Source organism: Chrysemys picta, chromosome 24 (assembly GCF_011386835.1).
Source record: "Chrysemys picta bellii isolate R12L10 chromosome 24, ASM1138683v2, whole genome shotgun sequence".
Taxonomy (NCBI): Eukaryota; Metazoa; Chordata; order Testudines; family Emydidae; genus Chrysemys; species Chrysemys picta.
Window position 1 is genome coordinate 8,871,165 of NC_088814.1, and position 17,056 is coordinate 8,888,220.

At 55.1% G+C, this 17,056-nt stretch overlaps 1 protein-coding gene across 2 annotated transcripts in view; it reads right to left on the reverse strand.

Annotated features, from left to right (window-relative positions):
• Nucleotides 1-10,034: 10,034 nt before the first annotated feature.
• ACE (angiotensin I converting enzyme) overlaps nt 10,035-17,056 on the reverse strand; it is a 105,067-nt gene continuing 98,045 nt past the window's right edge. For both annotated transcript variants that reach the window (XM_065577499.1, XM_008174554.4), the window contains exons 20-25: nt 15,404-15,627; nt 15,007-15,151; nt 14,567-14,665; nt 13,026-13,148; nt 11,539-11,750; nt 10,035-10,807 (exon numbers count right to left, since the gene is read on the reverse strand). In XM_065577499.1, coding sequence (XP_065433571.1) covers nt 10,611-10,807; nt 11,539-11,750; nt 13,026-13,148; nt 14,567-14,665; nt 15,007-15,151; nt 15,404-15,627 — 1,000 coding nt within the window. In that variant the 3' untranslated portion in view covers nt 10,035-10,610. The remainder of the gene's footprint in view (nt 10,808-11,538; nt 11,751-13,025; nt 13,149-14,566; nt 14,666-15,006; nt 15,152-15,403; nt 15,628-17,056) is intronic.

A 17,056-nucleotide genomic window follows, 5' to 3' on the forward strand; every position in this document is an offset into this window, starting at 1 on the left:
CAACTTCCACATGGCAACCCCAGCATTTGGTCACATGACAGAGTCAGTAACAAGAAACCAGCTTGAAAGCAATGCACTAGGGGCCTTTGCTACCTGGCCTGTTTAGCTCCCCTTGCTGGGTGCAGGTTTCTAAAGTCATTAGGATCAAATCTGCCCCCACTGCTCTGAGCTCTCCAGTTCGCTTTGCACTTGGCTTCCGGCCTCCCGTGTTTGCTGTCAGTCAGGATATCAGTGTCGATCAGGAATTTGATCACAGACGAACTTACACCAGGGAAAGGGTTGATGAGAAAGGACATGAAGCCGCCACTCTGGGCAGCTAAGGAGTTGGCTGGAGAAGCTGAAAGGCATGCAGCGTGGCATTTCTCCCTGCACTGTGCTGTCGCATTTCATGCTGCATTGTGTTGCACGATTGTTTTGCACTATACTGCTGCAGCATTGCACGTGGTGCAGAGTTGCATTGCATGTCACTTTGCACTGAAATACTGCCCTGTGATGTAACACTGATGGTGCTTGGTTTAGACCCCAGCTTCCTTTCTGTTCCTCTGCTAAGTGAAATCGGGGGTCCGCGGTCCCAGCCTCCAGCCACCTCCATGATGCTCTGGGTCCAAGCATTCCAGGCAAATACAGCCCAGGCCCCTGGAAGAGATGAGTGGGGACATCTGCTGGCCATGCAGAGAGTTACACCCCATAGCACACCTGACCACTCCTAAACAGCTGGGAGCCCTGCACCCCCACTCCCCCCCCCCCCCCGTTGCCACATACCTGAGCTTTCCCTGTGGCAAGGTACTTTGCACAGCGCCATGGGGGTGGATCCTGCTTCTGACATAGCACATGGCCCCCACACTGGGACCTGAATCTCCTCTCACTCCTAGCGGTTGGCCAGGAGCGTAATTCCCCCGGGGCAGGTCCCACCCCTCTGCAGGGCTCTGAGACAGAAAAAGACCTCACAAGGGGTTGAAAGAGCCCCAGAGAATAGCCCAGCTCAGGGCCCTATGCCTCCCACTCCTGGCTCCCAGCACGGGGTGATGCCTGGGGTGCCAGGCGACCCGCGCTGGGGCTATGCTGGGCTGAGGACCAGCCTCCCGCTCCTCTCTGTTGAGAGCCGCTGGGCTCCTCCCATGAGGCAGTCGCCCCTCCTGGGTCCCTGTGTGACTAACCCTGAAGAGTGACTGTTTCTGCCCGTGCCAGCAGTATTTTTCCATGAGCTCCTTGTCCCTGTGGGTGAGAGAATGTGAGGAATGTGGCACCACTCATCCCTGTGCCCCCTCCCATCCCTGCCTTAGCCGGGAGGGCCTGAGCCAGCGTCTCACCACAGCCTAATAATAGAACATCCAAACTGGGGCAATAGACCGGGCCCTGGCTGGCCCCTGGGGCAGGGAGGGCAATGGACTCAGCAGGGCCTTTGCTCACGTGAAGGGCAGATGGGCCTGGATTAGGGGTAGCAGGTCTGGGGGGAGGATTTCTGTAGCTCCCCCCCAGCCTAAACCTTCTCTTCCGTAGCCAGTGGCTGCACCATGGTGGCCTGTGGCCATGGCCAGCCCCAGGAACACAGGAGAAGGGAAATCTCTCCTGCAGCATTCGAGCTTCTGCACTACGTTCTCCTCTGGCTGCAGAGGCCAAAGTAATAGAAATCAGAGAAACGTCGGGCTGGAAGGGACTTCAAGGAGTCATCCTACTCCAGGCCCTGCACTGAGGCAGGACCCAGTAAACCCAGACCAGCCCCGATGGGGCATTTGTCCAACCGGATCTTCAAATCCTCCAGGGCTGTGGACCCCACGACCTCCCTGGGAAGCCCTTTCCAGAGCTCAGCTACCCTGAGAGTTCGAAAGCTTTTCCTAATATCTAACTGAAATCTCCCTTGCTGGAGATTAAGCCCATTACTTTCAGCGGACATGAAGATTAATTGATCACCGTCCTTTTTCTAGGATTATCAGCCCCCCCCAGTCTTCTTGTCTCCACAGGTCAGGTTCTCTAAACCTTTGATCATTTTCGTTGCTCTCCTCCGGCCTCTGTCCAAATCTTTGCTAATGTGCAGTGCCCAGAAGTGGACGCGACGCAACGCTCCCGCTGAGGCCTCCCCAGTGCCCAGCAGCGCGGGACAATGACCTCCCGTGTCTTACATCCACCACGCCTGTCCAGGCCAGAATGATATTAACCTGTTTTGCACCTGCCCCACAGTGTTGACTCATATTCCATTTGTGATCTACTATAAGCCCCGGATCCTTTTCAGCAGCACAACCTCCTCGCTGGCCAGTCCCCACGTCAGAGTGGCGCCTTTGATTTTTCCTTCCTAAGTGAAGGACTTTGAACTTGTCTGTATTGATTTTCCCCTTGGGCTTTCCGAAGGAGCCGTCACACTGGGGTCGAGTAGGACAAATCCCTCCCGACCCACATGCAGCGAGGGCGAGAGGTGCCCGTGAAGCAGCTCTGCAGCCCGAGGGCTTGGAGTAGTGGCTTTTCTCACCGAAACCTCCCCAGAACCTGGCGATGGCACCATGCTCCGGTCATTGCCTGTGTGAACAGGGCCACGCTCAGTGGAGCTCCGCAGATCCTCTGAAGTCTCTTTGCAGCCAGCTGGAGTCCACCCTAAGCCAGCCATAACAACAGGCCCATGGGTGCCGCTTGATGGGCCCCGCTCTTGGGAGGCAACATCAGGGTGCCCCGTAAACACCCAGCCTTTCCTACCCCTTAGGGTGACCAGATAGCAAGTGTAAAAAATCGGGACAGGGGGTGGGGTGGGGGGTAATAGGAGCCTATATAAGAAAAAGCCCCCAAAATCGGGACTGTCCCTATAAAATCGGGACATTTGGTCACCCTACTACCCCTTCTTCTTTTAATCCTGCCAGCGAATTCCTCCCCCCGCAAGAGACAACAGCTCAGAGGATATTGGGGAGAGGAGAAATCACCCCACCCCACCCCGCCAACAGAGAAGGAGACATGAGTCACACCCATGATCCCTTAGGGGCATCATTTCCGCCTGACCCAGAGCCAGCACCCCCATTGATCCAGGCCGTGCTCCAAGCAAAGTCTGTTCCCAGCTCAGCCAGATGAAGGACCTTCTGCATCAAAGCTCTTTTCCAAGCTGCGTGCTCTGCAAGTCTAACTAGGGTGACCAGATGTCCCAATTTTATAGGCTCCTATTACCCCCCAATCCCCTGTCCCGATTTTTCACACTTGCTGTCTGGTCATCCTAAATCTAATGGTGGACACCGCTGCTTTCCCCGCTCCCTCGGTGGGGATTCGGGCTGTTAGCTGCATCCTCTTTATCCAGGCAGCTGACCTTGTCCTCCCAGAGATTGTGGATTTCGTGGGGGAACGTAGCAGCCGTACAGAGCTGACCGACACCGCAAGCTTCCCAGGCACCGTTCCTCCACTGGCCCCCTCTCACTCGTGCTCTGCCACCTCCAGCCCTGGGCCTGCGTCAATACCAGTCGTACTGGTGATGTGCACAACTTGGACGCCTGGCTTGGGCCACGAGACCCATCCTCGCGGAGATGGATTCTGCCCTCCCCAGGTGAGAGGTGAATTTAACCAGCTGTGGAGAGTCGCCGTCCTTCCCAAGAATTCTGCTTCGGCTCCACAGGCACCTGCCAGCAGCAAACCCGCCACATCCCAGCTGTCGTTCAGCTGGCAGTAAAATGAAAAATGTGGCTCCGGGCAGCCTGCGCGCCCCAAACCGGCATTGCACGGGACATGCTGGAGAAGCTGCAAGGCATGCAGCGTGGCGTCGCTCCGTGCACTGTGTGGTCGCATTGCACGGTGATATCGCACTACACTGTTGTACCTTTGCACGTGGTGCATGGCTGCATTGCACGGCATGTGACTTTGCCCTGGAATGCTGTCCTGTGATGTAACACTGAGGCATCTCCGTGCTGCACTCATCAGTCTTGCATTAAAATGGCCATATGGTGGCACCCCTGTGGCACTGTTAATCAGCAGACTCCTGAAAATAATTGTCTGCTTAATCCCCAGGCTTCCCAGCCATTTCAGCAGCCGGGTCGTCAGATTCACTTTCTTACAGGAGACGAGACTCAGAGGCCTGGAGGACTGTGCCGTGTCCCCCTCAGAAAAGGGCTTGGAGTCGTTGGGGAGCAGTAATCTGGATGGGTGGGACATAACAAGGCAAGAAATTACCTACAACCCTGTTGTCAACTTCTCTGCTTCCATTTCCCCCCTGAGATTGTGGGCTACAGCCTGTCTCCTGACCGAGATCAGGCAGGAGGCTGAAATTTACAAGAGCAAGGGCTTCAATCCAGCTGTGTGATTAATAATGGCTTTTTGGTTCACTGGCACTTTACGAGGGCAAAAAAATTGGTTTGGGTTGAACCAAAATCTAAATTTTTAGCAAATCAAATAATCATCATTGTAGGTCAAACAAAATGGTTTGTTTTGATTTCAAGCTTTTTTCTTTTTTTTTTTATAAACACCTTTTTGGTTTTCATTTTTAAATAAAAAAATGGAAGGAAATTTTTAAACAAAATGTCATTTTGAAAAAACAACAACAATCCACACCCCAAACTATGTAGACTTACAGATTTTTTTGGTGGGGGGAGGGAAGAAGGAGCAGAGGGTTTGACATGAGCAATGCAGTGAAACCAACACCATTTTTTTTTGGGCAAAAGAAGGTTTGTCCAAAATCCACCTCCTCCAGTTGCCAACTCTTGTGATTTCATCGTGAATCTTCCTCTATTTGGTGTTTTCCCTAAAGCCCCAGTGCCCGGAGTCCTGTGATTTCATGAAAAACTCAGCTTTCATTTAAAAGAAAAGAGGAAGATTCTAGCCCCCCTGGTTGCCAAGAAAAGCTCGCAAATGTGACCCAAGTGCTCAAAGGCCAGAAAGCAAATAAAAACAACCCACAGTTTATTCTTCAATTCCTGATTTTTAAACCAAACTTGTAATGTTTGGAGGTTTTGGGTTTGCCATTCAGCAAACATCCTGTTCACAAGCTAAATACAGCGGAAGGACAGAACAAGACCACACAGCCCACTCTGCAACATGGCCAGCTCTCATGATTTTATTACAAGTCTTGTGGTATTTGGTGGTCCTCTTAAAGTCCCAGCTCCCGGAGTCCTGGGATTATGGGAGAAACTGAATTTTCCTTAAAAAAAAACACAATAATAAGATTTTCTACTGCCCCTTGGTTGCAGAGAAAGCTACAGCAGGGATTGTACAGAAAGACCCAGTGGGGATCAAATCTCTGAAAACCACAGGTCAAACTGGGCCAGCGCACAGCAGCTAGGAACACCAATATCTGGCTACATCTTGTGCCGCAGAGCTTTCATGAAGCAGAGCGAGCCCTCCCTCCCCTTACACATAAAACCTTCCGCATGTGACTGGAGTGTAACTGATGAAGTGACATCTGCTCAAGGCTGCAGCGGTGAGCAGGGCCAGCTGCCCTGGCTTGTTTCACTGGTGTGATGGGTTCATTTTTAAAGCTCCCTCTCCCCCCACCGCCTTCAACTTTTATCGACTTAAATTGTCACAGTGGCAGGAAATGATGCGGGGGGGGGGGGCACGAGACATTAACAATGCAATGACAGTAAAGGTTGAGATTCAACGAGTTAAAGTTTTATAGCTGTTAAAATGCAAGTTGTCGACATCACATGTTAAAATACAGCGTCAACATCCTTAGCTCAAACTAACTGATTCTCAAGCAGCACTTCTCTTCCTTTGCCTGGCTGTCAATTCGGAGGGTCAGTGTCTGAGCCTGTGCAGCGAGACTGATGTTTCCCCAACAGTAACCAATAAAAAGTGAAGGTTTATAAGCCTCATACCACTTCTCTAGCGCCTCCTTGTGGCAAGGATGGGCACCTCTCTCATCTCGGCGATCTGCCTCTGGCCAGCAGCATTACTTTAGATGGGTTTCAGAGTCCAGGGCACAGCCCTCCAGCTGTGTCTCTTAGGGAGTTTGCCCCCTTCCAGGGGTTCACAGTAGTCAAAATGAATCATTAAAAAAAGCAAAATACGTCTACAGTCCACAACAGGTGGGGTCCCTGCAGGCCCACAGAGTGTGAGGAAGAACCAGCCCTTGGAGGAGAGTCAGATGCCTACCCCCTGGGCATCCAAATAACCAGGGTTCCAGGGCTCCAAAGCCAGCCACTCCCCTTACTGACAGGGCTTTGGAGGCCAGAGCGCTCTCCCAAGTTAGTAAGGGGAACGGGGAAGCCTTGTGTTCCAATCCTGCTTGCTTCAGAGTGCCATCTCTCACTGAGCTGGGACCCTCCCTTTTAAAGGGCCACCTTCCCCAGGCTTGACAAGCCTCACAGGTGTGGCAGGCTGGGGCTAAATGTTATCAGAGGAGCTCTTTAACCCCTTCTTGGCCAGTGTGGGGAACAAGTTGGGTTTGTTAACTCTGAACCCTAATGATGACCGATCCTTTTATACCCAGCTACAGTCACCCAGCAAGCTGTTTAGATCCCACTGTGACATCCCATTGTGACATCCCATTGTAACAGTTTTTCCTATTTTTGTAAGAAATAGAAGAAAGAAATCGTAGAAGGGGAGCAAGGGGCACTTATGCATGTTTTGATTTCCATACAATGGGTTGCTCTTGCTTTGGCTAATGCCACATGTTCCCTTTAAATCCCCTCATTTAAGGCCCGAGATCTCACGAACTCCCCAGGCTACCAACAAGTGCTGCGCCTCTTGGGATGGGGAAAATTCCAAACTCCGCAACAGGAGGAAGCAAACGCTTCTAGCACTTGAGGGTTCCAGCCCTTAAACTTGTCCCCCGCCTAAGGGGAAACGGCGTCATCCTGCACTTCGCTTGGGGGACTGGGGGAGGAACATTCCTGGTGGCAATGTGGTTGGGATGTCAGAAGTCGTTCCGGTGGAGCAGATCAGTGGGCAGAGTGGAGTGGAGTGTATGATAAAAGCAGCTTGTCAGACAGTCCATCCCACATCCTATCACAGAGCTAGCAGTGTTACATAAAGTATGCGGTGTATAGCGCTGTGTCTGGCAGAGAGGCAGGATTCAATGCAAGTTTGGGAGCCAGGATTCCTCAGTTCTATTCCCGCCTCTGCCAGAGACTCGCTGTGGGTGAATTGTGGCATGTCCGTGCCTCAGTTTCCCCATCTGGAAGGGGCTTGGAGATCCTCGGAAGGAAGACGATATGGAAACTCTCAGCTCTCCATCCCCTGCCACTGGGGGCTGTTTGAGGTCTTGGCTGTTTAAGGCTGCAATAAATCCCTGGCATGGGATTAGTTTTGTACCTAATCACCACAGAGTAAATACTGGTCTTGTTTATAGGAGAAGAAAGAGAAGGGAGGGGGAGCCCCAGTGTGTCTGATGCAGAGATAATGGGGGAGGCGGAGAGATCAGGAGGCACACAGCTGACTGCTGACTCCAGTGCCCTCCCTGCTCTTACATAAACACATGGCAGCTGGTCTGCTGCGAACCTCGGGCAGAGCGCAGGGCACTGATCAGCTAACCGGGGTACCACTCCCCACAGCCTGCCCCAAGCCTGGCAAGTGGAATTTTCCACTGGCTTCATCTGACTAATGAGCCCAGGCCCTCACTGCAGCCTATCCCCCCATAACTAGAGCTGGTCAGGTCATTTCCGACAGAGCAGACATCCATCGGTCAACTCAGCTGAGTTGAAGTTGAACCATTTTGCAAGAATGGGTCAGTTTCTCTGACATTTTCTTCAGAAAAGTGTCGGAACGAATCACGCTGATTTTCTTGCCTTGATAAGGAAAAATGTTCTATTGCTTTATTTTGTATCTAGTCTATCTGAATTATTCAAAAATCAAATAAAGCAAGGAAACCATTTTCCTTATCGAGACAAGAAAATCAATGCAATTCGTTCGGACACTTTTCTGAAGCAAACGTCAGTGAAATCAACATTATATATTATTACAGGGGTCTTCAACCTGTGATCCCTGGGGTATGCAGACTATTTCTAAGGGGGCCACAAAAGGTTGTTGTTATCATAGAACAGCGGTTTTTAATCTGTGGTCCACAGGGCCCTGGGAGTCCGCAGAATATGTCTAAGATTTCGAAAGGGGTCTGCACCTCCATTTGAAATGTTCTAAGAGTCCACAAATGAAAAAAGTTGAAAACCACTGGATTATTCTATTATCCATTTAATATTATATATACACCAGTGTTTCTCAAACGGGGTCGCCGCTTGTGTAGGGAAAGCCCCAGTGGGCCGGGCCGGTGTGTTTACCTGCCCCGTCCACAGGTCCGGCCGATCGCGGCTCCCACTGGCCACGGTTCACCGCTGCAGGCCAATGGGCGCTGCTGGAAGCGGCGGCCAGTATGTCCCTCGGCCCGCGCTGCTTCCAGCAGCGCCCATTGGCCTGCAGCGGCGAACCGCAGCCAATGGGAGCCGCGATCGGCCGGATCTGCGGACGGGGCAGGTAAACACACCGGCCCGGCCAGCCAGGGGCTTTCCCTACACAAGCGGCATCCCAAGTTTGAGAAACACTGATATATACTTAGGGCTTTTGATATTAGGTTTTAACCAATAAACACCATTAAAACCCTCCTGATACAACTAAACTAAACTAAAAAAAAAAAATCAGCGTTTCTTGGCTAAGCACCAGAACTGTATCTAAGGGCTTGTCTGCACTGAGCAGCCGTGCCCACTACGGGGTTGTGATTTCTAAAGGACATGCATGCGTTGCACACTCATTGGTCTGTGTAAACCCTGCTGGTGCACACTAAAGTTTCCCTACTGAGTTTTAACGCAGTGCTGTTTGAGACAGAACTATGTCAGTGCACCCTAGGGAACAGTACAAAGAGATTAATTATTATAATAGAAAGCAAGAAATTCCCTCCCCACCATTCTTGGATATCTACATAAAACTCAAAAATTGCTAAAAATAACCCCCACAACATAAACCCCCCAGAACAGAAGCCCTACATAGATTCAACGGTTTATATTATATAGTAATGTTCTGACATCATCAAAATGAAACGTTGCAATGGTTCCAAACGGACCTTTTTCGGCATTTCTATTCTGCGGGAAATTCCGACAGTCTGACCTTTGATTTTGTTCCACATCAAAACGAAGCGTCAACATTTCCCACCGAGTGGAAAGTCTACGTCTCTTTCAAATGCAGAATAAAACCAAATTTCAAACGGTCAGAATTTCCCCCAGACTGGAAATCCCATTTCCTGACCAGCTCGTACCTAAATAGGTGCTAAGTTCCACCTGCAGGAGCAAGTCTCAGAGGTGACAGAGGTCAAACGGGCTCTTTGAATCACTGCTAGGTTGATCATGCTGCCTTTTCAGTCTCCTACTGTATGGGCCTAGGACCTCTTCAGGGCAGGTTCAACAGGGCCGATACACTGTTGCCTAATAACTTGTGGGGTCACTGACATCAGCACAAAATGGGTGTAAGGACTCCTGTGACTGCTAGAATAGGCCGCCCGCCTGCCCAGGGCAGTGGGAACAGGGCCCTAGTCATTCTGTGTAAGCAGAACACTAGCAAAGCAGAATTTTCCCTTGTTTACATATGGTGGAAGCCTTCTGCACACCCTCCCAAGGGCAATGCAGTGGGGGGGAGGGGAGGAGGGAGGAATCAGGCCCAGGTCTTTTCTATGCTCTGTAAAGCACCATGTGAACTTGACAATGGTTAATAAATACCCACTAAGCGGCGTGAACCATAGGGATGGAAGCAGATTCTGGGGCCACACACCAAGGTTATGCAGCTGTCCATCCAGCCAGCCCATCTCAAGCCACTGAGCAACTGTAACACACGTTTCAAACAAAGGTTTTTGTTTTGTTTCTGGAATTTCCAAGGCGGAGCTCTCAGACAACGGAATCGGGCGTGTGACTGTGCAGTCCCCAGGGGTCTGAGTTCACAGCTGTGGTGTTTAAGTACGGAGAATCGGATACACGTGTATGCTTGGGAGAAGCTACACAGCCTGAAGGCACAGCACTGGAGCGCAAGCAAGCTACAATCCAAGGCTCCAATTCAGCAACCTTCCGGTAAGAGGATTTCTGATGTTATCTGTATGTGTACATGCTGTGAGTGTAACAGAAGGCTGCCCCTTGCCACTCCCTGAACAAACAACAGGGACATTTTACAGGGGGAAAAACATGACACTTTATTTTTCATCCATGCATGTAAACAGCCTGGCGGGTGGACACGCCCGAGGGAGGGACTCTGTTGGGAAGCAAACTGCCCCTTTCCCGCAAAACGCTTCCTACTGCTAACATGAGCCCTTTCGGTGTTCCCAACCGCACAGCGGAGCTGCGGAAATGACTTCCAGGCACAAACCGACTCCCCTGCCCAAATTAATAAAACCATTTCCAATCACTAGGGAATTCATCAATGCAATGTTGATTCAAACTGGCCCATCAGCCCCAGGGGGCATAAGAAACAAGCCACGCGATCCCACTCCTCGTCTTGGGGTTCTTTTTTCCGGGAATCCAAACAGTGACAAATAAATAATTCTCTGCTGCTTTGGCTCTTGCAAAAGTTTTGACCTGATTGGAAGGAAGAGTCCTGTGCATCTGATTGCACTCCTGCCTCAGTGCCACACGCGGTTCGCACACATGCCCCCGACACACACAGGCCCGTGTGTGCGCGCACACACGCCCACACATTAGGCCCAGGTGGGCATACATGGCAAAGGAAAGGAGTGAGGTTCGGCATTACTTCAGTTCCATTTGCGAGCTGGATTTGTGGGCCCTTCTCCTTGAGGAGCGGAATTTGACGCCCAGGACGATGGTGGCAATGATGAAGAGGAGTCCGAGGACAAGCAGAATCCACTGGCCTGCGGCGGCTTGGTTGCTATCCAGCGACATCCCCAGGAAATTGACTTTGGCATTGGCACTAGACTGTGCTTGACCTGATTGAGAAGCAAGAAGAAAAGGCGGAGGGGGGGGGGGGGGTTGGAGCGATTTGCTGGGCGGGCTCGCGGCAAACGGGTGGATCTGCCGAAGGCCCCATTCCTCTGCGCAAGTGGAGCCATGTAACCCCAGGGGATTCTCGGCAGAAAAACGCCCCGGACTCGCGGGTGGGTCCTTGCCCAGGGAGCGTTTGAAAACAGGCCCCTGGCTCGGGGGGAAGCGGCTGTGGCTACCGGTTTGCCAGGGCCGGGTCTACCGGCGAAGGAGCCTAAGCACCAGGCTGTCTTGACAGCGACTGAGCTAAGCGCCTTGTGACGCGTTGTGCGGGGTGTGACTGTGACAGCGAGCTGCCTGCACTCCCCCACTCCAGCCCGACGGACATTTCCAGCCCCCCACTTCCCAAACAGAACAGCCTCATTTAGATCCCTTCCAACCCCACCCGTGAATGGACCTGGTCCTCGGGTGTGAACACCGACGACTGACAGCCCTGGAGGGTGAATCCCAAAGAGCAGCAGGGCACGCTCCTCCCCCAGCCCGGCAGCCCCTCCCTGCTGTGTGCTGGAGGGGGGAGAGGGAGGAGTCCAGTCTCAGTGACCCCTTCACTCCGTGGTCTCGCCCCAGAGCCTGCCAGCAAGCGGGGCCGGCGGGAACGACGGTGGGGTGGGACTCAGCGTGCCAAGCCAGGCCTCCCACGTAACGCGCCGCGTTTGCGGCTGGGCAGAACTCTCACCCCCTCCGCTGGAGTTGGAAGCACCCGCATACGGCGTCCAGTTGTACTCAGGCCAGCCCAGGGTCTCCCTGGTCCTCGTGTTCTCCTGGATCAGCCAGTCCGTCAGCGGCTTGAAGTAGGTCATCAGGGCGTCGGCCGACATGTTGGGCTGCCCCGTGATGAGTTGCATGGCCTCCGGCCAGGGCTTGCTGAAGCCCAGCTTCATGGCGTTCCTGCGGACGAGAGCGAGCTCCTCCAGGCACTGCTGCGGCCGACGTGGGTGCCCCAGCAAACAGCCCCGGCCTCCCACCCCGGCCCGCTTAGACGATCAGGCGGGTGACTGCAGCACATGGAGGCACACCCCAGCTGGCTAGCATGGGTACCAAAAGCAGCGAAGCCACGGCGTCATGGACGAGCCGCCCAAGTACGTACCCAGGGTCCAGGGGCTCTGCTGTCCGTGTCCAAGCTAGCCTGGGCGCATCACCACACCCCTCCGACCGCTGGCAGCCAGACCCTTAGGCAGCACCGGTGGGTTGTGCCAAAGGCCTCCTCTAGGGGGCGCCACGATCGCATGCAGGCAAGGCCAGCCCGTTACTAATGCAGAGGGCGGAGGCTGAGCCATGGGCTTTAATGGGGCGTGAGGCAGGAGGCAGACGCGCTGGAGGGTGTGGAGAGGGAGGCCGTTTAGCCGGCAGGACCGGGCCGTGCTGACACAGGGCACCGTAGCTCAGAGGAAGACCCGGTGCTCCGGCGTAGAGCTGTCTCGCTGCAGACCCATGCAGCAGTGAAAGGGTTAAGTCTAGTATTGCTTTTCTTGGGGGGAATCTTCCCTAAAACCAGCCTTAATCCTTGCAGAAACCAAGGCGCCACCTAGTGGTGTCTTCTAATATTGCACCATATCTCCCTAGTGCAGTGGTCCCCCAACTTTTTCTGTCAAGCCCCCCCGCTTAGTAATGGAATCTATCCACCCCCCCGGGAGCCAAGCCAGGGCTGGGAGCAGGGGCTGCAGCCGGAAGCCAGGGTGGGAGCTGGGGGCTGAGGTGCACCTCCCACCTCCACCACCTTGAGCCAGCCACGTCACCGGCAGGGTGGGGCAGAGGCGAATGCAGAGGTACTGGGACCAGCCTGTCCACAAGTCTTTGGACTGGTGAGGCACAAGGATCCCAAAGCACCCGACCAACCGTCACTACTGCAGCCCTCTGGGAAGCTGCTGGGGCTGCAGATGGGGAACAGGAGGCTTAAGTGACTTTCCTGTTGAGTCAGATGGGGAGCTGGGAATAGAACCCAGGAGTCCTGGCCCTCAGTCACTTGCCCTACACGTTCGCTCCCATCACAGAGGCAAAAGTCCCCGGGGTTAAAGGAGGGATTTAAAACTGGAGCCCGGGAACTGGAAAAGGCCATCAGGAGACGTCTGAGAGGGCAGGCTCTGTACCGGCCCCCTGGCGTTCTCACTCCCGCCACGCGGGCTCTGGACGACCCCCTAGGTCTCTTCCCGCTGCCATACTCACGCCAGCAGGGTTCCGGCTTCCTTGGACTGGTAGATGTCACATTTGTGCAGGGGCCCTGTGTCACCGGCGGCTTTGCAGAGGGCTTGGTGGAACTGGAACTGGATCACAAAACTGACAAAGTACCTGGATTGGGGGATTGGAGGGAACGTGAGCAGCAACTCTGGGGCCTCGACAGGCCATGTCAAGTATTTCCAGGCCAGGTGGAACCTGGCCATGCATGCGCTTTGTCTGAGAGTCCGGGGAGCAGCAGGCCTCAGATCCAGCCCCGCGCTATACAGCATGGAGCTAGGGTGACCACCTTTTCCAAATGCAAAAACGGGACACGTGCAGGAGCCCCGCCCTGCTCCATGGCCCCGCCCCATGCTCCTCCTCTTCTCCCAGAGGCTCCACCCCCTGGCCAGGCCGGAAGCCGGAGCTGGACAGTGGCAAGAGGCACCCAGGGAGCCTGGGCTGCTGTGGTGACCAAACAGCAAGTGTGAAAAATCAGGACGGGGGTGGGGGGTAATAGGCACCTATATAAGAAAAAGCCCCTATAAAATCGGGACATCTGGTCACCCTAGCTTGTGGGGAGCCTTGGACCCTCCACCAGCCCTGGGTGTGGGGCCGAGGTGCCCGAGTGCAGCCCCTGGCACATGTCCCCACTCCCCGGGGCATGCCTCCCAGGGCAGATGGAGGGTCTGGGGCTCCTCACAGCAGCCCAGTCTCCCTGGGTGGCTTTTCCTACTGCCCAGCTCCGGCTTCCAGCCTGGCCAGGGTCGGGGCCTTGGAGGGGAAGAGGAGCAGGGGGGGGGCCTCATGGTAAGGGGGAATTAAGGCCCACCTCAGCCCCCCATCCCACCCCTGAGCCTCGGGCAGGCACGGAGTGGTGCCACAGGGAATCCGGGACAAATGCTGTCCTGGAGTCATTCAGCCCAGAACTGGGCCTTGAAATGTACATTTCGGGACTGTCCTGCCCAGTCAGGTCACCCTCCACGGGGCTATATTCAAGTGCTTGTTTGGACATACCGATGTCAATCGTCAGAGGTGCTGCTATGTTCCCAGTCGATTGCAGGGGGGAGCTTAGGGCCCAGGACATTGGGGTTAGCCCCCCCAGTCTGACAAAAAGCACCACAGGCCCTTTAATCATTCCAAGAGCAACGGCAGATTAGCTCCAACATGGATGACAGCACTGCTCGCATCACCACTGCTTCCCCCACCCCCCCAGCCTTTCCAGAGGGCTCGCCCCCAAGCCGTGACCACATCCGGCCCTGCTCCCGGAGACGCCCTAGCACAGCTGTGCACACTCCCTGTGCACGTGGCTGACAGACAGATAACCCCCGGGCTGTAGTTCTTGGTATTGCTGGACAGGTCTAGTAGCAACAGACTGGACCACCCACGCCCATCCATGGCCCACCCCGTCAGTCCCTCCTCTCGTTGGAGCCCTTCCGCCCAGGCCAGATGAGTGGCTACGGGCTGAGCCGGCTTGTTGCCAAGCAAAGGCGAAGGGAGTCAGTAGGGGAGGGCCAGGGCACACGCGTGTAACCCCGGCCCGGCCTGCGTACCTGACATAGGGAACGTTGGCCGGGATGTGAAACTTCGCACCAGGATCAAAGTCATCCTCCGACCTGGGCACAGGTGGGCACAGCCCCTGGTACTTCAACCTGCAGGGGGCATGAGGAGAAAGCAGCGGTTAGGGACCTCCAGCCAGCACAGCTCCCCGGGATGGGAGGGAGACACCCTGTGAGCAGGGGAGGGGGCACGCAGCCAGAGAGGGACTGGTGAGAGCAGTGATGACCAGAGACCTCGTCAAGGTCGGCGAGGGGAGACGCAGTGGGAAGCTGTGGGACCCGACGGGACCTCCAAGGGGAGCATTCTCCATTGAAAAGAGATGGGTCGATTCCCCAGATTGGACCTCCCGCGGCAGAGAACTGCTCCGAGCCCTTTGCTGCCCAGGGGCGCGATCTGATGTGTCCCCAACGCCAGGCAGGAGCCTCCGACTGACCTGAGGTTCCACCACTGCTGGTTATATTCGTCCTCCCGAATGCGCCCGTCAAACACCTTCCAGCGCCACTGGTCCATCAGGTACCCGAAGGGCAGGAAGGCGATTTTATCCAGGGCAATGCTCATCAGGTAGTTAATGTCACTCTCTGCAAAGGAGGGGGAGCGGACGGGAGGTCAGCGAGGCAGCGTGTGTAGCCACCCGGCAGATCCATCGTCACCCCCACTGGCCAGCAGCCCATCGACATCATCCGCCTCTGATGGGCCTTGGAAAGTTCCAAGCCGACGGCTGGATGAGCAGCCAACGGCACTCAGTACCAACCGCTGACAACCTGCCCCCAGCCCCTCCCAGGCTCGCTGACTTCCGGGAAGCCCTGGTGAGCGGCCCCCGGGCAGCTCACCGTTGTTATCCTCCACTTGATCCAACAGACTGATGCTGTGCAGGTGCTTGGGCGTGGAGACCGACAGGGCCATGACGTCGCCGATGGCCTCGTGGAAGCCGGGGTTGGCCCCGTCGCGGAAGGAGATGGGCTGGTCCTTGTACTGCAGGAAGTACTGGACATGCCCCATCTCGTGGTGGACGGTGATCAGGTCGTCCATGTTCACCACCGTGCACTGCTTAATCCTGGAACGTGGGGGGGAAGAGAGAGAGAGAGCGCGCGCGCGCACGGGTTAATGGGGGCGGGGGAGGGAGAGAGAAGGGGAGAAAGTAAGCAAGCAACTATTATGTTGGCACCTATAGAAATACCTGATGCACTCAGACAGACAGACCCAGTCACGCACCCAGACAGACAGACCCAGTCACGCACCCAGACAGACAGACATGCACCCAGACGGACAGACACAGTCACGCACCCAGACAGACACCCAGACAGACAGACCCAGACGCACCCAGAGAGACGGACATGCACCCAGACAGACCCAGACACGCACCCAGACAGACCCAGTCACGCACCCAGACAGACAGACCCAGTCACGCACCCAGACAGACACCCACAGACAGACCCAGATGCACCCAGAGAGACAGACATGCACCCATAGAGACAGATACAGTCACGCACCCAGACGGACATGCACCCAGACAGACCCAGACATGCACCCAGACAGACAGACCCAGTCATGCACCCAGACAGACACCCAGAGACAGACCCAGACGCACCCAGAGAGACAGACATGCACCCATAGAGACAAATACAGTCACGCACCCAGACGGACATGCACCCAGACAGACCCAGACACGCACCCAGACAGACACCCAGAGAGACAGACCCAGACGCACCCAGAGAGACAGATACAGTCACGCACCCAGAGAGACAGACCCAGTCACGCACCCAGATGCACCCAGAGAGACGGACATGCACCCAGACAGACCCAGACACGCACCCAGACAGACAGACATGCACCCAGACAGACAGACACAGTTACGCACCCAGATGGACATGCACCCAGACAGACCCAGACACGCACCCAGACAGACAGACATGCACCCAGACAGACAGACACAGTCACGCACCCAGATGCACCCAGACAGACAGACATGCACCCAGACAGACAGACATGCACCCAGACGGACAGACACAGTCACGAACCCAGACAGCGAGTGAGTCTCAGAGCCCTGGTCAACTGACGCAGGCTCGCACTGCCAGGCTGAAAACATCCGTGTAGATGTTGGGGCTCGGGCTGGAGCCTGGGCTCTGAAACCCGGCAAGGCAGGAGGGTCTTGGCGCCTCGACTACTATTTTCAGCCCCGCAGCACAAGTCCCTGGATCTGGGCTCCGAGACTCCCTGCCGCGGGCTGTTTTAGCTGCATGGACGTACCCCCCACATGCAGTTCCCAGGGCTGAAGCAGGCTTCCTGCAGGGACGCAGGCCTGAAGTGGTGCTGGACTGACACCCCGGTGCAGAGCGTGGCTCTGTGTTGTTATACCCAGCCAGGGACAGAGTCAATCTGCCCGCAGGCCTGGGCCAGGGCTCAAAATCCTGCTCCAGATAGGGGCGGGAACAGCCTGCCCTGCCACTGGGTTTGGCAAACAGACAAAACATCAAAGCCGTGGG